Raw genomic sequence first — 19909 nt, 5'->3', positions numbered from 1 at the left:
GATTGATCCTGTTCAGTAGCCCCGGCTGACTCGATGCGGTTGGTGTGAAGATGGCGGCGCCCATGATGGAGGTGTGCGCGAAAGCGTGGTGATGGGATTTTGTCCGTGCTTACGACTAATTGCGCTGTTTTGGGGCTTCGTTTGCGTTGGACATCCTAGTTTCTAATATGAGTAGTGTTTCGGCAATCCGAGGAGTACTGTTGGGTTGTTCTACGCGGTCTCTGCGACGGTCGTGTCAGCTTCCGATCGCGAGTCGCTGCTCAGCACCGTGCCTCCTTCAGCAACTGCCTCGGAAGTTTTCAAACAGGTCTGTATCATATGGTATTTTCTGTGTCATAAAGCTTCGTGATTCTGGTGTATTGCAATATGAACTGTAGTGTTCGACCATTAATGTACGAGCAATAAGTTCAAATGTTTCTCTTCCGAAAACCGCCGCAGGCCGCGTCAGCGCAGTCTCGATTAAAGTAAAAATTTTGACCACGTGCTCGAACCGCTAAGTCAGAAAATCGTCATTTGCGCACAAAGGCCTAACTACGCGACAAAAGTGAGTGCTCAACATTTCACCCAAGTTAGCGCTTCCTGGAGAAAAGTTATATTTTTTCTGCCATCGTTACAAATGATATTTGCTCAGAAGCGGAGCTATAGACACCACCCCTCGCCCTCTCCATTTTCACCTAAAGAGTGGAAGAAATAAAAGCTACTTAAATGGATAAGAAGGAAGATGTAACGAGTACAAGTGTCTTGACCTGCATGCTGGAACCATTGTCCTGTTTCGATCCACGACCTAACTACACTGTGTAAGACTAAGTTATGTGAAACAATAAAATTGATCATTAGAGCCGCCAGACGAATAGCACCCTTATGGGCCACAAGAAAAGAAAAATATTAACATGCCATTCTTTCGATTGAACACAGCCCAGGACCACAAAAAGAAACCACCGAAGCGTCCCAGATTGGTGGGCACGACTACTTCAAATCGTTCTACTATGGCTCCCATGGAGCCTCGGAGCTTCAACCAGCGGTTGCTGGCCAGAGTCCGGCTGTGGTCGACATCCCAGAAGACGCGCTGGACGATGACCTCACGCCGTTTGAAGAACAGCTCGCCAGTGAGCCTAACCCTGATGCCCTCTCCACTGAAGTGGACCCCGAGTTTTTGGACGAAGTCGGACCAGGTTTGCACAGGTATAGAGTCCTTGGCACAGCTTCTGTACACACAACTCGGAATAGTGTTTGAGAAGTAATAAGTGGGGTTCGGTGCTTTCAGTATGTACCCCAAAGGTCGCCCCTGTGCCGGTTTTATCAATATTGTAGAAAGTGAAAAACCTTGAATTGAAGATGTCCTTAAAAAAGAAAAAGCCAAGCCCCCCCACTGAGCTATCTACAAGGCTGCTTCTTTCCGTGGGGAGCATATCCCTTATCTTGTTTCCTTGTTTAATCAGTACTTGGATGTTATTCAAGTATTTGGGTCATGCACATATGCCCTGAAGGTTGACTAATCCCATTCCTGTGTCCTGTTGCCTTCAGCATATGCAACGATAAACACCACCTTTCACCGGACAACAACAGTTGGCACTGTAAAAAAAACGCATCTGTGGAAAGAAATAAACGCTGAAGACACGAAACTCAGTAATAGGCAGTTTCAAGCACATCTTCAATAATGAACACGAGAACTCGTAAGAGGCCCTTTCGATGACCAGCTGAACACCAAAAGCCTGTTGATTTACGGAAAATTCAGAACACACAGTTGTAGTGTTTGAAACGACCCATATGACTTGTGGACGTTCCGGCATCAGACTTTTCCGATTTCAATCTGACTGTCTGTTTCTTTTTAACAATACACGATTCTGTAGCAAAACGTGCGTAGAGTGGTATTTTCAGGGGTGTTGGAGGTCTTGTATCTAAAAGTAAAGTAGGGAGCTCTGAAGCAGGTCTTGATTCCCATCCTGCTTCCAGGTCCTTCAACCTCGCCGCCTATGTGAACCAATCGGAGACCCTCCAGAAGTTCCTCCAGCTGGGAGTGGATCTCTCCAGATTCGACCGAAGGCCGGGGGTGCCCCAGATGATCCTGGCGCTTGACTTCGAAAAGGATGTTGAACCCGTGATCCGGTTCCTGACGTCGCTTGGAGTGGAGCCGGATCGGCTCGGCTACATCTTCACCAAGAATCCAAGGATACTGAAGGTGGGGCCCCGGAAAGAATCTCCCATTCGGAGTAGGAAATTGTGGCACCTATAAACATATTTGTGGTAATCGGACATATAATAATATAGTAAGTTACATAATAACATACCGTAATATCCTGAGTCATCACCCACCCCCCTGCCGCCTGAGATTCATAACAAATGTAAGGTGGGCCATGTCTCGGTGGGTAAGTACAAAAAGTTGAGAAAAAGCTAAACAAAACGCCAAATGCTTTGTACATATCTAGCGCGGCTGCACTAGAGATACATTAAACTCAGAACTCCTATTAGTTTCATTCTTTTATTCAAGAAATGCTCACAATACGCACGATGAATACCGCCGATTGGCACACAGCACGAACGCTTGTTCCGTGAAAGCATGTTTCTTACTACGCTATGTTCTCTTCGTTAGAAAAAAAAAAATAAACAAGAAAATAAAAAATCCAACAATGCTGGGGGATGCTGGAGAAGCAGGAAAGCTGGTGATCGCGTTCGCAAATAGGCGAAGTTGGGCGCCTTGTCGATCACAAGGAGCAGGCAGGCTCTTGTGCAACTTTCTTTTTTCGTGCATACATGCGTGCGTCCGTGCACGATGTGCTATCAATGCAGATTGAGGCAGTGTTGCTGCGTGGCGTGGACGGCACCACGAACACGGAGCTCGAAATGGGACGTTTTACAAGATTCTGTGTGCGGCCTGCCAGCAAATCTTTACTTACCAATTGGCTTTGTCTCACAACACATTGCACAAGCTGACCAACCGCAGTTGTGATGTTTCGGGGGAACGAGCGGGTTCGCAGTGATTTCAGTGGAGACGGACTTTGACCTTACACTTTGGGGTTACATTCCAGGATATGGGGCCTTCGCTGACCTCGCAATCCCTGAATGGGTTAATGCTAGTGTTACCTTCTTGATTTTTTTTTTTTTTGTCTGAATGAGTTTTTTTTTTATAAGTAAAACAAAATTTTTTTATTTGTTATCTCTATCGTATTCCTTTCGCACGCGTACTCTGACTTCAGGGTCACAGAAATCAGGGAGGAAATGCGTGAACGAAGTAAAGTGTCTTTCACTCCTTTGTTTTACTTTGTCACGAACATCCTGCAACCGTAAGGCCCACAGCCGCGTCATTCTGGTAGGGTTAATGTTCGTAGATCGCGGAGACAGGGTTGGGGTATTTGTAGGGTGGGCGATCACCCTGGTGTTATTTTGGAAATCAATATTCGCCCAAAAAGTGGGATGGGCGATGTCTTGGGATATTACGGTAGTAATATTGATCACAAGACATAATAGTAGTAAAACATATAATGATAGAATAAGACACCTATAAATATGTTAGTAGTACAAAGATGTTCCAAAAGCTAGCTGAGTTCATGATCAAATAGAAACAGCCATTAAGGCAGAGTAAACATTTTTAATAATGTTAGTAGTAATAAGGCAGGCAGGCTGGCATAGATTCGTTCTAGGTACTCAAGACTGAATGAATTAATGAAAAGCATAGACAAGTGCAAAAGTCTCAAATGTTAGTATTTCTTTGTCCTTATAGTTAGTTTTCCCGGTTCTCGGGCTCATTGTGCTCTGTCTGATGTGTTGTGTTAGTCCATGTTATCCTGGTAACATTTTATGGTAAAGACTGATAGTATAGTGAAAATATGACATAGTTTCTGCGGACTATAACCAAAGTTTTATTAAAAACACATAAACGCGACGTTTCGGGACCCACTCGGTCCCTTGGTCACGGGTCTGAATATGAACATAGTGATGCAAAGCAAAAGTATGCCTGTGATTCTGCTTATATTCTGCTTATATTCTGCTGTATAAAGATATTAAAAGTACACCCCATGACACTGTTAGTACAGACAGAACATCAATGCTTCTTCCCATTTTATTTTGAAATGGCATTGGTGGTCACTAAATTGTACCGCTTAGGTTAGTTCCCCAAATGTTTATTGACAGCCTTTTGAAGAAAAAAAATAGTAAAAGCTGGCTACCGCTTGTTTGCAATAACAGTGTTGCTCTGTGTACACCTTGTAATGACATTGTTCATGACAGCTGTATTATGGGCTTTGAAAGGATTTATGTTTTGCTTCTTTTTGTTCAAACTGCTGACCCACATGATTTGTTTTACAGCACACTTTCTATTTTTTGGGGATGACCCCAATGCCCAAAACCCACTAAAGTGACAAACGGAAACAACCGACACCGGCAAGCCTCGAACACACGCAGCATGCACACAATGGTACCTTTAGCAGGCTTGCAGTTTTTCGGTGCTTGTGAAGTAAGCACGAGTGATTGCAAGCCTGCCCAAGATACCTTTGCGTGCATGTTGCACATGTTTGTGGCTTGTCGGTGTTGGTTGTTGCCTTTCGTTGCTCTAGTAGGACTCGGGCATTAGAGTAGCGTCCGGTGTCTGCTGTTCACCCTTGAAATTGAGACACTTCATTTATCCAACTTAATTGCATGTCGTGGTTTAGACTTTGCACAAATCATGATCTGTGCTTGAACGAGTTCTGCCGCCACGCAGGAACAACTGGAGAACCTTCAAGTGCGCGTCGACTACCTGCTGTCCAAGAAGTTCACGAAAGAACAAGTCGGGCGCATTGCTAGCAATGCACCCTTCTTTCTCATGTTCAGCGTTCGCCGAATGGACCGGCGACTTGGCTATCTGCAGAAGACATTTGAGCTCACCGGCGATGAAGTCAGGCACGTGGTGGCCAGACTGCCCAAGCTCCCAACGTGTAGCATCTACCTCATCAGTGTGAGTCGTCATCAACACTCTTGATGTCGTTACGAATGTGAAATGCTAGGCGGATGTAGAACTGAACAACATGTTTAATAAATGCTTCGTCACACTGAGGCAACACGACAGCAACAGCAACACAACACATTGTCCAACAGTCGGGCAACTTGTCGCTCGCTCCCCATGTTGTCCGACAAACGTGTTACATTGCGGCAACAGCACGACAACATGTACGACAACTAAAATGTTGCCTCGGTATGACAGCTTTCGGCAACAAAAACAGCAGCAACTTGTGTTGGACAACATGTGTTGCCCTGATCGCTAGCTGAGCGAATTTCGGGCCGGCAGCATGACAACATAGATAGCTTCGATGGTAGAGCTAGTCCTCTATCAATAACGTCGTACTCAAATAAAGGCTTGGAAAACGTTATTTAACAATAATTAGGGCTGGCATGCAGCTAAAATATTTTCGATTAATGTTTTTGCTGCGTAGTTACGGAAAGTGATTTTCAAAATGGTCACAGCTACGGTCGTGAACGTTCAGACTGGTTTTGAGATTAGGATTGCCGAGAGACCAGCTCACATAACTGATAGTAACATAAAATGGCATGTCTACTCACCCGCTGATGAAATATAATAAAAATAATCCAGGAAACCAAAGATTAAAAAATCGAAGCATTAAAATGACTTTTCTGATCATGATTGTTGATGCTTGGAACTTGGAAACAGCCGCTACCAGACACCCGATTTTTTTTCAAAATACCCAGAACGTTTTGGGGGAATGAAGAGATTATGTTGCAGGCGGTAGGCAAGTAGACAGCATTGAAAAATATTTATTCCTTCGATTTTTAAGAAGGCCGATCGTGTTGGTGTTGGAGTTTTGAAGCACTGTCAGTTCAGCTCAACACCACGCTACAAAAGACGCTTTGGGGTACTGCCGGTGCTAACTCAATTTTACAGTAGACATAGGAATTGCATGAAAGAACCGGACAGAAACACTTCATACGGTGGTGTAAATCCCGAAAATATGTCAGCGATGTCACTTTCCTCGGTTAGGGCTATCTGCTTTGTCAGCGAATGAAGAACATTTCGATAAAATAAAGAGCGGAAAATACTCCCCGTGTCAAGTTTTCTAATCACAGTCACTGGTTGATGTTGCACCGTGGTAATTCCCGGCCCTTCGAACGCACTAGCACTTTGTAGAGTCACATTGCCAGCGATTCCGCGCCGCACACGAACGAAGGTTAACAATCAAGATGGCAGAGTGTTCCCGTGTTGTCCTCGCCATCAGCGTGGTGTGACAGGGTTGTTGGACAACAAATCGGGCAACACGGTTGCCGGGCAGCAGCAACACGTTGCCCAACTGTTGTTGTTGCCGCGATGTGACAGGGTCGCCGGCAACACAACTTTCCCATGTTGCCGGATAGAGTTGTCCAACTGTTGCCTCAGTGTGACGGGGCCTTAGGGTGAACTTGTACCTAGTACTAACTTCAAGAGAAAGGTATGTACCACACATCTTGCAGCGGGAGGTTGACTGTCCCAAAGCAACGCAATACCGCCACGTTTGTACATGCAGTATGTTCAGGAATGCTCTGAACCCGAACACACAATAACAGCCGACAATGGGCTGTAACTTTCTAGAAGGGCAAAAAGTGATTAAGGAAAGAATTGGACCGAGCAAAGCAATATTGGGATTTCGCATCATAAAATTGGTGTTCAGCCCAATTCTTTTCGCTCCGTTTCAAGATTTGGGAAATTTCCGAGTGCTGTGGATAAATGCGTATCGATGGGGTCGGTACTATTTCTTTAGTTCGAGAGCAGCGTAGAGATTTGGAATATTTCTTGAACTGTGAACTCCACACAGTCCATAGAAAAAGAAGATTCCAGAGATTTTATTTGTTTTTATTAGACGGAGACAAATTTATTTTATTTATTTATTTTCTTTGCCCTCAGGGCCCAAAGGCATTACGGAGGGGGAGAGCAAAGTTGCGATCAAAACGATGTAAAGCAAAGTTATTCACACTCAACAACAACAAAAAAATTATTGGTAAGAGCAGACCTAAAAAGTACAGTGTCAGTAATGGATGCAATTGGTCTGGGAAGGTGGTTTTAGTCAAAGGATGTGCGATGAAGGAAAGAAGATTTGAATGTAGATGTGATAGCGATAGGTACTGTCGAGACCGGTCATAACGAAGTCGGTTATAACAAAATAGCGGCTACAGCGAAGCGATCACGATTTCCCATTCCTTTTCGCACTTTGTTATAACCGAAATGGCTGATATAGTGAAGGGATTTCTGATTACCGTTGACTTCGTTATAACCGGTCTCGGCAGTACCTCAACTTTGTGCTGATGAGCATGACGAGCAGAAATATAAAAGGGACGGGTGATTAATTTGTCGCGAAGCGCAGAGTTATAAAAATAAAGTTTGTGAAATAAAGAGACGCATGAAAGGTTATGTCGCAGGAAGAGGGGCGGGGGTGGCAAAGTTGATTTCATAGAAGTGACACTAGATGTATAGTGATAATTAGAAGAATAAAACAAGCAGATCTATTTTGAACGACTTCAAACGCGGTGATGAGTGGCCTGTCCAGGATCCCAGACAGAGGCTGCATATTCTAATTTTGGTCGAACTAGAGTTTTATAAAGAATTAGCTTGAGGGAATCAGGTGCTGATGAAAAGTTACGCCTGAGGTAGCGTAACATACGGTTAGCATTAGATGTGATATACTGAACATGTGTTTCCTATGAGAAATTAGAAGTTATATGTATACCTAAATATTTGTAAGAAGATACCATGTCAAGCAGAGCCTGATTAAGAAAGTAGTTGCAAGTTTCATGTGATTGGCGAGATACACGCATGGACTTACATTTGTTAGTATTAAGCGTCATAGACCATACGTCACACCACTGGTAGATAGCGTTAGCATCGGACTGAAGCATGATGTTATCATGATCATTAGGCACCTCACGGCAAATCACACAGTCAGCAAATAAGCAAATAGACAAGGAAACATTAAGAGGGAACTCGTTAATATATATTAGAAAAAGTGAAGGTCCTAAAACAGATCCTTGGGGAACCCGAGAGGCTACAGACGAGAAGGAAGAGTTACTATTATTTACCGTAACAAATTATGATGGCAATGATAGAAAAGATCGAATCTGCAAGAACATTAACATCTATGTTAAGCTTGGACAGTTTCAGAAGTAGTAGTTTATTAGATACTTTATCGAACGCTTTGGAGAAATCTAGAAAAATGCAGTCTGCCTGGGATCCTCGGTCCAGGATGCAGTGAAGGCCATGTGCGAATGATAAAAGCTGTGTCTTGCATGAAAACGTTTTTCGAATTCTATGTTGGGATGGGCAGAAAGAGTTATTACATTCTAAGAAATTGACAAGGTGGGAAAATATACGCTCAAGGAGTTTGCAAGGAACACTGCTTATAGAGATTGGGCGATAATTTAAAGGGGAATGTTAGTCACCAGTCTTGTAAATGGGAACCACCTTCCCCACCTTCCAATCTAAAGGAAGAACACAATCTCTAATGGACTGATCAAAAAGTTTAGTTAAAATAATAGAAGAGATACAAAACTTGAAAGTATAAAACAGAGAGGACGAGGACGGGAACAGGACATCTTTCGTTAGAATGGCACAACGATAAAACCGCCCCCCAAGGGTCTCAACGTTCTCAAAGAGGGAAAGGAGATACCAGTTATAAAGGAAGGGGAATACACTAAAAGAAAAGTTTGAAAAGCGCATCAGTAATCTAGTTATTTTCGATTACTTAGAATTAACCTTGGTCATTGTCAGCGATAATGCGGGATTATTCTTGTTTGCAGTCCAAAAAGGGAATTGTACTATAAATTTAAAAGTTTAAAAAGCTGTAGCGTCACGACGAGGTGTCAATATTCTACCTAGTCATCTCTGGTGTTAAGAATTCGACCTCTGTCTTTGTCAATAACTAGATTACAGATGCGCTTTTCAAACTTTTAGTGTATTCCCTTTCCTTTATAACTAGTATCTCCTCTCCCTCTTTGAGAAAATTGAGACCCTTGGGGGGCGGTTTTATCGTTGTGCCATTCTATGTTGTTGCTAAATGAAAGATGTCCTGTTCCCGTCCTCGTCCTCTCTGTTTTATACTTTCAAGTTTTGTATCTATTAACCAACACGCTCGTTTTCAACTGTAATAGAAGAGATGCTTAGTGTTTGTCAAAAGCTTTGAATTAATTAAGGACCATCTTAATGTTTCTGTGACACGATCGACACCAGCACAATCAAGCAAGATATGGTCCATCGGCAAATAGTCTGAAATGTCTAAAAGAGGACACTCCTTGCTGCTTTCACTAGAAAATGATTCAAGAAAAACTCTGTTCAATACATTCGCACACTCTTGAATTGGTATAGCATCCCCAATTTCGTTTTTTAGACTACTGTCGAGGCCGGTTATAACGAAGTCAACGGGAATCGGAAATCACTTTGCTATATCCGCTATTTTGTAATAACCGACTTCGGTTATAACGAAGTGCAAAAGGGAATGGGAAATCGTGATCGCTTTGCTGTAGCCGCTATTTCATTATAACCGACTTCGTTATAACCGGTCTCAGCAGTAACAGAAAACTCAATCTTTTTGTTCATGATGTTCCAGAACTTTTTAGGGTTCTTGATTAACACATTGGGTTGTTTAGACTATTTTTGTTTCATATGCAAGAGTCATTGTTGCAGGGTGAAATTTAGAGATATATCTTCTTTCATGCTTATGAGTATTCTGAAACTTATTTAGTACTACTGTGTGTTTTTTTATGCAAGTGGTTATTCAAGGGCTGCATGGGAGGTTCTGTCTGTTGCAATGCAAACTAAATATGAAGCAAAGACATCGGACATGCAAATTGGTTCAAACAGAAAATTATAAATTTAAAGCAGAGAATAGGTGCAGTCAGTAGACATTTTACGAGTGGGTGTATCATGGCTTCTTGAATAGATGCAGTTAAAAGGCATTTCCATGTTGGGAGGAATGTGACATGATGATGAATCTGATATGTGGGACCACTTTTCAGGATAACACATTTGCCATCAAAGAAGAGATGGGCTTCAGCCCGGAACAGACCAAGCAACTGCTGCTGAACTGTCCCAAGTTGTTTCTTTCAAGTGAGTGCTGTCTTTCGCTTCTTGCACTCTCCATTGGTAGTCACTTGCTGCCTTTGCATGTGAACCGCTACCATACCAAATGATATTTTTTATTCGAAACAGATTTTCAAAAAAGGTGCATTTACTCCTACGTTTATGTCGTCTTCACTATATGTTTTTCGAGCTCGGCGGACATTCGAGGGGCAAACAACTGTCTCTATCTGGTGAGTAATTAACGAAAATTTGTTAATTAACTTTTTAAATTAGTGAAAATAGGCGCAGGGTTCCAATTAAAAACTTACTGAGCCTTATCGAAAACCACTATATCAACTCTTTTTAGAACGTCTTGAAGCTCGTGGGAAACTTGGGGATGCGCCAAAGTTACCACTCGGGAAGCAGGCGCAAAGCCAGCATTGGCGGAAAGTGGATGATTATGGTCGGTGACAGGTCAAGAACAAAGTAGAAGCTTCTCCCACCTCTTTCCACTTTGGCAGCGAGAACGCGGGAGAGAAGGCGACCTCCTCTCCACCGTTCGCTCCGTTGAAGTGAAAAGGGGTGGGAGGAGCTTTCACTTCGTTCTTGACCTGTCACTGACTATAGATTGTTATCGCATTGCGCCACGGCTAGCTTTGCACCTGCTTCAAGAGCGGTAACTTTGGCCCGCCCCAGAGTTTCCCACGAGTTTCAAGTCGTTCTAAAAGGAGTTGATATAGTGGTTTCTGATAACGCTCAGTAAGTTTCTGATTGGAATCATAAGTTTATTTGCACTAATTAACCAGTTAATTAACGAGCTTAGTTAATTACTCACCAAACTGTGACGGTTGTTCGCCCTTTGAATATCTGCCAAGCTCAAGAAAAAATATAGCGAAAACAGCATTAACTTAGCAGTAAAATTTTTTTTTTTTTTTTTAAATCTGTCTAGAACAAAAAAATATTACCCGGTATAATTTGTGCTCATTAAAGTGACTAGTTTGGAAAGGAGCAAAGTAACTGCTAATTATCTCAGATTTTCTAAGAACAGGGACTGCAAATGTTCACTTCCACCCAGTCTACGTGATGGGAAGCTAAAAATGTTACCGAGAGTGTTAACTCTTTGGAATCAAAGTTGAACGGGTAGGTCAGGTTCGGAAATTGCCTGCGAGATGTTAAGCATTTCCGTCCTTTGAACTGCCCATCCTAAATCACGGACGAAAGTGGTTACGTCTAGTTAACGAATCACAACGCCCCGTCTCTCTCGTCCACCGTAGCTCGCAGGCTCATAGTGGAAGCTTTCGACTACCTCCACAACACCATGGCTCTGAGCCACGATCAGCTGCTGAAGTTTCCCTCCATCATACGAACCCGGAAATGCGTCCTCCGGCCTCGCCACGAATTTCTCGCGAAGCTGGGCAGGGACCAGTACGACGCCACCCAGCCAAACTACGTCGCTCTCAAGGCACTCGTGTCGGGGAGCGACGCGGACTTCTGCGAGAACGTCGCCAAGACCTCCGTGGATACCTTCAACCAGTTCCTCAAGACGATGTGACAAAAGACTTTGTCGGGCCAAGTGAGCGTTTGTGGAGAGTTTTTTTTTGTTGGCTTAATGTGTTGGTACTACCCGATTAAAGAGTTGACACTAGGATTTTAGGGGCTCTTCCTTCAAAAGAAATGCAAGCAACCCTGGTCAGAAATTGACTTAAAAGGGCAAAATCATACTTTTGGTTTTTAATTTCTAGGCAAGGTGGCACAAGCTGCTGCCCATTATAAGAGGTACGGTTGTTAGCATCCATCCTGTTTTCTAATTTCTTTTTTTTTTTTAATATTGATATTTTGCGTGTGCATTGCATTGCCCATGTAAGTGTGGCACATCAGGGTTGGAAAACTGTAATGTGCTGGCAGGGCAGCAGGCTTTTCTTTCCAGTACGGTAATTAATGTAGAAAAGATTTGTGGCGACGGTAACATTGAAACGCAAAAACAAGACACGTAAGCATTGCGGAAACAACATCGTCAATTCGCACAAGAGGCGACGTTGTTAATCGCTTGACCCGATCGTACCATTTTCATAGACAGCATCACCGCCGCAGCAGGGCCCACTTGCAGGAGGTACCTTGCTCCCATTCGTCGCTGGAAGTCATTGCTGCAGCGGGCCGAATGTAGCTGCCAAGTGGAGAAAGAGAGGGCCGGGCAGAAAACCAGAGATGGACAGGGGGGTAAAATCAACTCATGCAAATAAAATATGTATAGAAAAACTGTTGCAAGGGAAGAGTGATGTTCCATGATATTTTCTTAATTTCGGCATATGTAACATAGTTGCTTTAACCCTCTAAAAAAAAGAAAAAATATATATATATATTTTTACATTTATGCAGTGTCAGGTCAGTCTGCCTTCGAGGTACGGTGTCGCCGGTTTACACCGTAGACGAGAAATTTGGCCAGTATAGTATGAGCGCTAGCCAGGGGTCTTTAACACTGCACCACGCAGTAGTGATACATGACTGCGCACCAGTACGATGCTCATCCAGATCGAAGCGGGCGGAGGTGGGAATTGAACCCAGGCTCCCTGGGTTCTGCAGTGCAAGCGTTCGCTCCACGTGCTACGAGCTGCACTAATGCACTCTGCCGCTGATCCTCCTACAAGTAAGAATTTTGGTATTCAATATTACTTAATTTACAAGCATGTGAAAATTCGACTTCAAACTTTGTTCACATTGCATACTATCTCACAAAGACACTCTTTGAGGGACAGTGTGATTGTTTCATTTCCATATAGTATTCTCCAAAAAGGAAGACTATAACAATTATTTTTTTTTTATATAGAAATTCCTGGTGCTGGAAGGGCACGAGCTTCAGTTCAAATGCTTTCACGTCGGGGACATCACCACAAGTTTTTTTCCTTTGTAAGCGTCCCCAACTTTCTTCGACATCAATGCCTCGGCACATGCACTGAAATAAGAATTTACACTGTCATAAAATATGAATAAGCAGTAATTAAACTTTTGGACAGTTTTTATTCCACAAATATACAAATATCTTTGCATTGAATCCTTTCAGCCTTTGTTCGCAAAATTATAAATTCATGACTTTTAACAAAAGATTGTAATGTTCCCAAGTACTGTAGTTGCCTGGTTATCATAGAACGCCAATCAATTAGAGTTTTTATATTCCCTCGAAAATATTTCATAACACGGAATGTTTCAGAAAGTGGGCCATGTATCAGCAGATAGTGTCAAGTACCATACCCAACCAGAAGCAAATGCATGGTTTTGCTTCCACGAAGAAAAAATGAAGTGTGACAAAAACGGTTAAAATTGAGGATGGCCACGATCCTGAGCAAACTTTATCCTGTATACAACAGCCTTAACGATTGATTCCCAGGACATGACCTTGGTGCACAATTTCAGAGGGATAATACTGTCACGGGTGGTGACCAAAAAAACAGGAAATAAAAAGGAAGAAATAAACGTTTAATGTGGCGAACTTGTGCCAAAACTAAAAGGGTACAAAAGATCATAACAGAGCGTCGCGGGCGTCGAAGTCGGCGAGACAGCAGAGTCGAGCGCTGGGGCGAAACTGACTCCTGCTTGCCAGGCGGAGCCGCTTTTGTACACGCGTTGGCTTCTGGAGCACTCGATGTAGAAGGTTCGACGTGTAGAACATTCCAACCTCGAATCAGCTAGACGGTTCTCGAATTTACTAGAACATCACATTACAGTGTAAACAAAAATGCGTAGCCGCGACCAGGAATCGAACCCTGGCCATTCGCGTGGGAGGAAAGCGCGATAACCGTTAGGCTACGGCCGCGCTGCCTACTTGGCGCGCGGCAATACTGTGAACAAGGTTAGGAGAGGTGTGCCATTTATGGGTAGGTGTGTCCAAATGCACCAGGTTTGCAATCAAACATATTTCTTGAGCCATCAGTCTTGGAGAGAAACTATGTGTGTGCATGTTGCAAATGATCATGCAAGCATAATGACAACCATTGGTGTTTGTGTCGAAAGCCACAGCACGAATCTTGGTACATAAAACAGGTGCATTGGGATTTACCCATCCCAAAATATATTTCATTATCGACTTTATGTGGTATGACCAAAGTACTGTACTCCATACTCTTTGAATTCATGATGGATGTCTTTTTAGTTAGTACCTTGATTAGGTGAGCACCCTATTTAATCAAGTAATAGACATAATGCTTATGGAAAAGGCCTATACATCACCATAAAATCATGGAAGGGCACCCATCCAAAATGAAAAGATAAATGGTGAGAAACATGAGGAGGGCTATCTTTGGATACGAGACAGCAAAACTCGTTTGGCCTCGAGTTGTTGTCATTGACTGTGCGGTAGGTACTTCTGCATGTTTAGTTAACTGTTACCTTTTGACCAATGTAACCATGAAGTGATGGTTACATTTACATGTACTAAACATATGTGCTTGTCCTGCCCAGGAAAATAGGTAGTCACGAGAGTAGAAAACTGTCTGCCCAACACCTTGGGCCAGTCAGTACAGTGGTGGAAGTGGCATTTGACGTTTGTAGCAGGTTCTGTAGCAGCAGGGCAAAATACTGGTTTGGAGCAGATGCTAACATCTGTTAGCAGTAGCACATCACTTGAAAATGAAATAGTGATTGCGTCTCTACACGAGTTCATTTACGATAGTGATTGGGGGTTGCTCTTTGACAGTGGACAATATAACTTACCTTGTGTAATAAAACTAGTTAGGGCACAAAAGGAACACGGAGCCATAGTTTTAGAAATAAGGTTCTGATCAGAGTAGGTTCTATCTACAATGGGTATTAAAAAAATGCTTGAAAAATGAATTGTAGCAAACACTTGTTGGGATAAAGCCTCTCTCCCCTCCCACTTACACCTGGTATTTAGCCTGTAAATATAATTCCTGTAAAATTGCAGCAAAAACCAGCATAGGCACTAAAGTATGTGTATCAATAAAAATGTGGCACCTCCCCCCCTTTTCCAGACAGATTTTAAGAACCTACCTAACTCAAACCTAGTATATAAACTGCAAAAAGAACCACCCACAAATATTACGAGTACCTACTCCTGAGCTTTAAAATTTACAGTGCTCTTAGCAATGTCTATGAGGAAACAGCTTGAACACTTACAGAAAGACATACAGCTTTGTGTATGTCCTGTCCTGTCTGTAGTGCTCAAGCTGCTTCCTCAGACATGTAGAAACTAGCTCAGCTCTAACCGGTTATGCTCTTGGCTGCGTTAGAACCAGAGTGAGGTCAAAGTTTGCTGCTCTTTCTATCAACAGCCGCATTTAATCAAATACAGACCAGAGTTTCCATTTTCTCTTCTCGTCATGTCGTATTACACCTGAGACTGCGGTGGAAGAAATTGGAAGAACTTTCAGTAGAAGGAACAGACACAGAGAACGTCTCAATGATTAGCTACCACCAGCTCGCCTGCACTCTCACCGTCTTTTCTCTTCTCGTAGCAGCTTTCTAAAATTGGAGATCAACCTAAAATTAAGACCAAAGAAGGCAGATCTGGACCAGTTCCGAGATGCTCACCCATGTCAACTGTTGCTCCTAGCACTCCGGTGTAAAGCAGTGAAGCTCGACGTGCCGGTGAGAGGCAGCGAGAGGTGGCACGGACGCATGCAGCTGACATAACCGATAACCTCATCCGGACTGCAAGATTGTGGTTTTGACTTCTCAGTAGCTGCCACCCAACTATTTCACATAATTCTCGAGACGTTTAGCTTCCGACATCGACATTGTCTGGAACTCCAGGCGATGTTAGTGACCAACCGTTCAGCGCAGTTGGCAAGCAATCTCTAATCTTTGTTTCACCTTAACTCAAAGCACATCATGGCATTCGTCCATCTTGCTGTGCGTATTCTTTCATTGACTAAATCGGGTACAGCAAATGCCCCGCAACTTGCTCTTTTAGAGTTTATGGTGGTACCTGGAGCCCTTGACTGTGATCTGACCCAAGATGAAACAAACAATATGCTGAGTGGGTGAGTTGAGACATTGCATAATCTGTATTTGTACCATTTTCCTTTCCTCCTACTTCATTTTTATTTTTGGTTTTGCTGAAGTTCATCTCGGCACAATTCTTAGCAAAAATGGCATTTTGGCACAACATGGAGCAAACTCATTCATGACACAGCCCTTCCATCACAGTCAGTATATCCTGACATCATTCAATCTACGATCCCTGCAATCCCTCAACCTACCCGACCCTAAACAGAGAGCTAATCGTTTGAACGTCCTCAACGTGGTATCGAAAACGGGGCTCAAAAGTAAACGAGGACAACACAGAGTTCGGTCTTTCCTTTGTTTTATTCTGGGTGGAGGATCAGGGCCTAGATCATCCTGCGGAGGAGGCGGTTGATGAGGTCTTCCCGGTTTCCGAAGTCTCCCCCCTCGCTGTAGTGGTTTGTCTTCTTGCGCCAGCCTCCCCTTGGAGTGTTCAGCTTGAAGTGCCACAGGAAGTTGTTGGCCTTCTTGAAGTTGGGGCCCACTGTGTACAGCTCGTGGATCAAGTCCTCCACACAGATGATGCCCTTCTTTCCTGCGCACAGGATGCACACAAGCAACTTTAGTCTTGGGCAAGCTCTGAATTCGTACTTTTCAACAGACACAAGTTTTTGATACCTTAAACCACTCAGTTGACTGGCCACCCCCATCTAATGGGCACAGCTTACAGTTTTGAGTCTTACAAGGATAAAATGTCTGAATGACTCATACCATAAGCAATACCACGAGTTTTCTCTTTGCTAAGCAGCCTTTGGTCAAAAGGTCCTGTTGCTCAAAGAAGTTGGTAGCTATTAAAAGCAAACTTGTATGAATTTTGAGATAGCTTGCCTATCAACAAGAGTGCTTAGATGGTTGGAGTGATCATCATTACTACAAGCAACACCACACATTTAGTTTTGGCTGTGCAGTGTTTGGTCAAAATATCCTGTTGTTCAGAGCAGTAACTACTGAATGTAAAGTTGTAAGGCTTTCCAGACAATTTTGCTATCAGCAGAAGTACCAGGATTATAGGACTCGTTAGATCAGGATGTACTATGTTCAAACAACACACCACTTGTACAGTTTTTGGTTAAAAAAGGCATTAGAAACTGTTAAGAGCAGACTTGTACGGATTTTGAGACCACTTGGCTATCAACAGGGATGCTGGGATTATGAAAGTGATTATTAGATAGGATGTACAACAATGTGCAGCATTTCAAGCACTTCAAAGGGTGCTAGAACACACACCAACTGCGACAAAGTTGGAGCTTCAATGTTCGCACTCTTTTCTGGCCGTGCCAACACTAAACTACTGCTGGCCGGTTAAGGGACGGTGCGGTTAACCTTCTCAAAGGAAGGATACAACAGACTTCAAAACAAAAGCAGTCTGCTGATGCAAGGGAGTCTGCAACACAGGCACGCAATGTTGAAACTCACCGAGCCTCTTTTCAATGACCGCGTTGTCGGACAGTGGCACTCTGCGATCATCCAGGCGGCCGAAGCCCCGCTTGTAGATCAGCTCACGCACAGTCTTGAGGTTGGGGTACCTGTTAAGTCAGTTCACAATCATCAGAATCTAATCTCTAGGCTGAAACGGACAACTTACTGAACCAGACGAAATAACCAAAGGCTACAGCCATTGTCCCCCGAACATGCATGCGTTCAGCGTATTTGAATAGCTTAAAAGAATTTAAAGAGAAATTTCTTGACAATGCCAATGCGGAGAGCAAGTCGTTTGCTTCTTGCACAGGAGTTGTGGAGACGACAGAACGACACCAAGTTCCGATTGGGTTTGATTGAAAGGATTAGTGGGCAGACCTCAACACTAGATGCCTTCAGATCTACCCACTATTTTCTTTTCAATCAGTCAATAAGAGTTTGGCATTCTGATATAACTGCCAACACCTGTGCCAGAAGCAGATGCACTTACACTCCGCATAAACATGTTACTGTTAACTGATTAAAGGGGCCCCGCAATATTATTTAAGTGTACCCTTTTTGCACTCTCCACATCTCTTGTGGTTCGGGCAACCCAGCGGGCATGGAGAGAGTGACTAAATATATCAGTGTGTCATATTCTAACCGGAAACCTCCTCCCCTCCTACAGAGTGCCCTGTGATGCTAAACGTGCGCGGCATGTATCAAAACTGCTAAACACTTCATTTTTAGTCGAAATACAAAATATAAATGGCGCCAACCGTACAAAATATTTACGAAAGTTTTTGTCCACTATTTTAGATGAGAAGAGAAACAAATGCAGTTCAGTAAGTATGGAAACAAGAAACATTGAGCGATGACCCGTCGACATACTCGCATTCCCACGATTCCGAAGCACGCTTGCTTCAGGATCTCCGAGGGCTATGCCCCGCAGATCCTAGCAGACGACGCATGACGTTGGTGGCACATTTTGCAAGAAGTGAAAATACAAATTTGTCTCCTTGCGAGACCACATGAGACTCGCCTAGACTTGTCCGGAACTTGAGTGTTGTCGAGCTGGGGCCGAGAGGCTTTGCCAGCGTGCTACGGACACTTATGAGGAGTGTCCCTGTACGGTGTACTACTCAGAGCTCCGCACCTCTATCGAGAATTTGGAGCTCCAACTTTGACAGACCAGGTAAATTTATGCCAGCAAGCGCGGTGGAGGGCTGAAGCAAGCAAGGAGCCGTTGTGTGCGCGCGAGACTGCAGGGGAAGCGGTCATCAATGTAAGCCACCGCAGACTGGCCACCCAATTTAGGGCCAGGGATGTCATGAAGGAGGTTATTTTTTGCTTGTGTTTGAATTTTTTTATTTGCCTACAACTTTTAAAATAAAGCGAATTTAGAGAAAACCTCCACTAAGTTACTACATTCAGTACACTCAGGTTCGGTGGAAATTAAAAACCAATCAAAAAGTCATTGCAGGGCCCCTGTAGGGCATAATACAAGCAGCAACACGATGTCACATTGCCTACTCACCCCCAGGTGATGTAAGGCTCGGCGATCCTGAGCATGTTCACGGTCGCCTTGTTCAGCTTGACGAAGGTGGCGTTGTTGATCTGCCTCAGACGAAGCAGCTGCAGGACTTTCCTGGGCTTCGGGCTCACTCCATTAACACTGAAACGAGGATTCAATTGACCCATTAAAGACGACAACAAACCAACACTACGGTGGATTCTACTGCGGTGCGCAAGTGAGTTGGATAGTGAATCGCTTCTTACCCTCGGATACGGATGACAACGGCGAGCTTGGGTTCCGCGGGGACATAGAAGTTGCCCTTGTTCCTGGCGACGCGCTTGAGACGAATGGTGTCTCTTTCTTGACGCCGGTACTCCTTGACGTACTGTTCGGCGCGTTTGAAGATCTCCAGCCGCTTCGCGCGGTTTGCCTGTTTATAGATTGAAACACAAAGCGGTCACTGCAGTACTCGTAGAATGCGTCAGCGGAACAAGAGTTAGCACGAGTCTCACCTTGCGTTGCTTGATGGCATTCTGGAGCTGCTTAACTTTGGAGAGCGCACGCTGCTTGCGGCGCTTGAGGAGGGTCTCCGGAACTTCCGGAAGCTTCTGCTTTTCGGGTTTCTTTGTAGCGCTGCGAAGACAAGACGACACATGTCAGTGAATGAACGCACCGGCTGTGGGTGCTGGTGTGATCGTGGGTTCGAGGGGGTCCGCTTGTCGCCGTCTTTTTGAAAGGTTCGAAAATTCCGCAATCATTTAATACGCCAAAATCCCGAATCCACGTTAAGTTCAGGTCAATTTGGATCGAATTATGAGGTTGAAAGTTTTTTCTCGGGCAACGATTACGCCGGATTGAGTCGAAAAGAAGGTGAAACACTTACGTCGGCGCCATGGCTACTTGGGAAAAGAACACATCCGGGGATTAATGGCGGCGAGGAAAATATGAAGCCCCCTCTCGGCTCTTTGAGG

The 19909-nt window shown here is 43.9% G+C and overlaps 2 protein-coding genes across 2 annotated transcripts; one reads left to right on the top strand and one right to left on the bottom strand.

The window, feature by feature from the left end:
- The first annotated feature begins 38 nt into the window (after positions 1-38).
- LOC8029421 (transcription termination factor 3, mitochondrial) lies at positions 39-11657 on the top strand. The gene is made up of 6 exons (XM_002404886.5): positions 39-307; positions 916-1182; positions 1954-2179; positions 4697-4930; positions 9967-10057; positions 11284-11657. Exons 1-6 carry the CDS (start codon positions 168-170, stop codon positions 11559-11561), a joined length of 1236 nt encoding a protein of 411 aa, XP_002404930.4. The 5' UTR covers positions 39-167; the 3' UTR covers positions 11562-11657.
- A 4651-nt stretch (positions 11658-16308) lies between these two features.
- LOC8029422 (60S ribosomal protein L7) lies at positions 16309-19909 on the bottom strand. The gene is made up of 6 exons (XM_002404887.4): positions 19822-19909; positions 19451-19571; positions 19202-19368; positions 18960-19097; positions 17441-17550; positions 16309-16559 (listed from the first exon to the last, which is right to left on the bottom strand). Exons 1-6 carry the CDS (start codon positions 19830-19832, stop codon positions 16351-16353), a joined length of 756 nt encoding a protein of 251 aa, XP_002404931.2. The 5' UTR covers positions 19833-19909; the 3' UTR covers positions 16309-16350.

The sequence above is a fragment of the Ixodes scapularis genome, unplaced genomic scaffold, assembly GCF_016920785.2.
Source record: "Ixodes scapularis isolate PalLabHiFi unplaced genomic scaffold, ASM1692078v2 PGA_scaffold7__128_contigs__length_106722199, whole genome shotgun sequence".
Taxonomy (NCBI): domain Eukaryota; kingdom Metazoa; phylum Arthropoda; class Arachnida; order Ixodida; family Ixodidae; genus Ixodes; species Ixodes scapularis.
Note: the sequence above shows the minus strand (reverse complement) of the source record. Positions and strands in the feature narration are given on the sequence as shown.

What these genes read in the sequence shown, in the direction of transcription:
- LOC8029421 (XM_002404886.5), top strand. Translation starts at nt 168, where the DNA reads ATGAGTAGTGTTTCGGCAATCCGAGGAGTACTGTTGGGTTGTTCTACG. An exon ending in CCTCGGAAGTTTTCAAACAG is followed by an intron (nt 308 to 915) that starts GTCTGTATCATA and finishes GATTGAACACAG; the next exon opens with CCCAGGACCACAAAAAGAAA. An exon ending in AGAATCCAAGGATACTGAAG is followed by an intron (nt 2,180 to 4,696) that starts GTGGGGCCCCGG and finishes GCCGCCACGCAG; the next exon opens with GAACAACTGGAGAACCTTCA.
- LOC8029422 (XM_002404887.4), bottom strand. An exon ending in GAGCCTTACATCACCTGGGG is followed by an intron (nt 17,551 to 18,959) that starts GTGAGTAGGCAA and finishes CTGACTTAACAG; the next exon opens with GTACCCCAACCTCAAGACTG. An exon ending in GGTCATTGAAAAGAGGCTCG is followed by an intron (nt 16,560 to 17,440) that starts GTGAGTTTCAAC and finishes TCCTGTGCGCAG; the next exon opens with GAAAGAAGGGCATCATCTGT.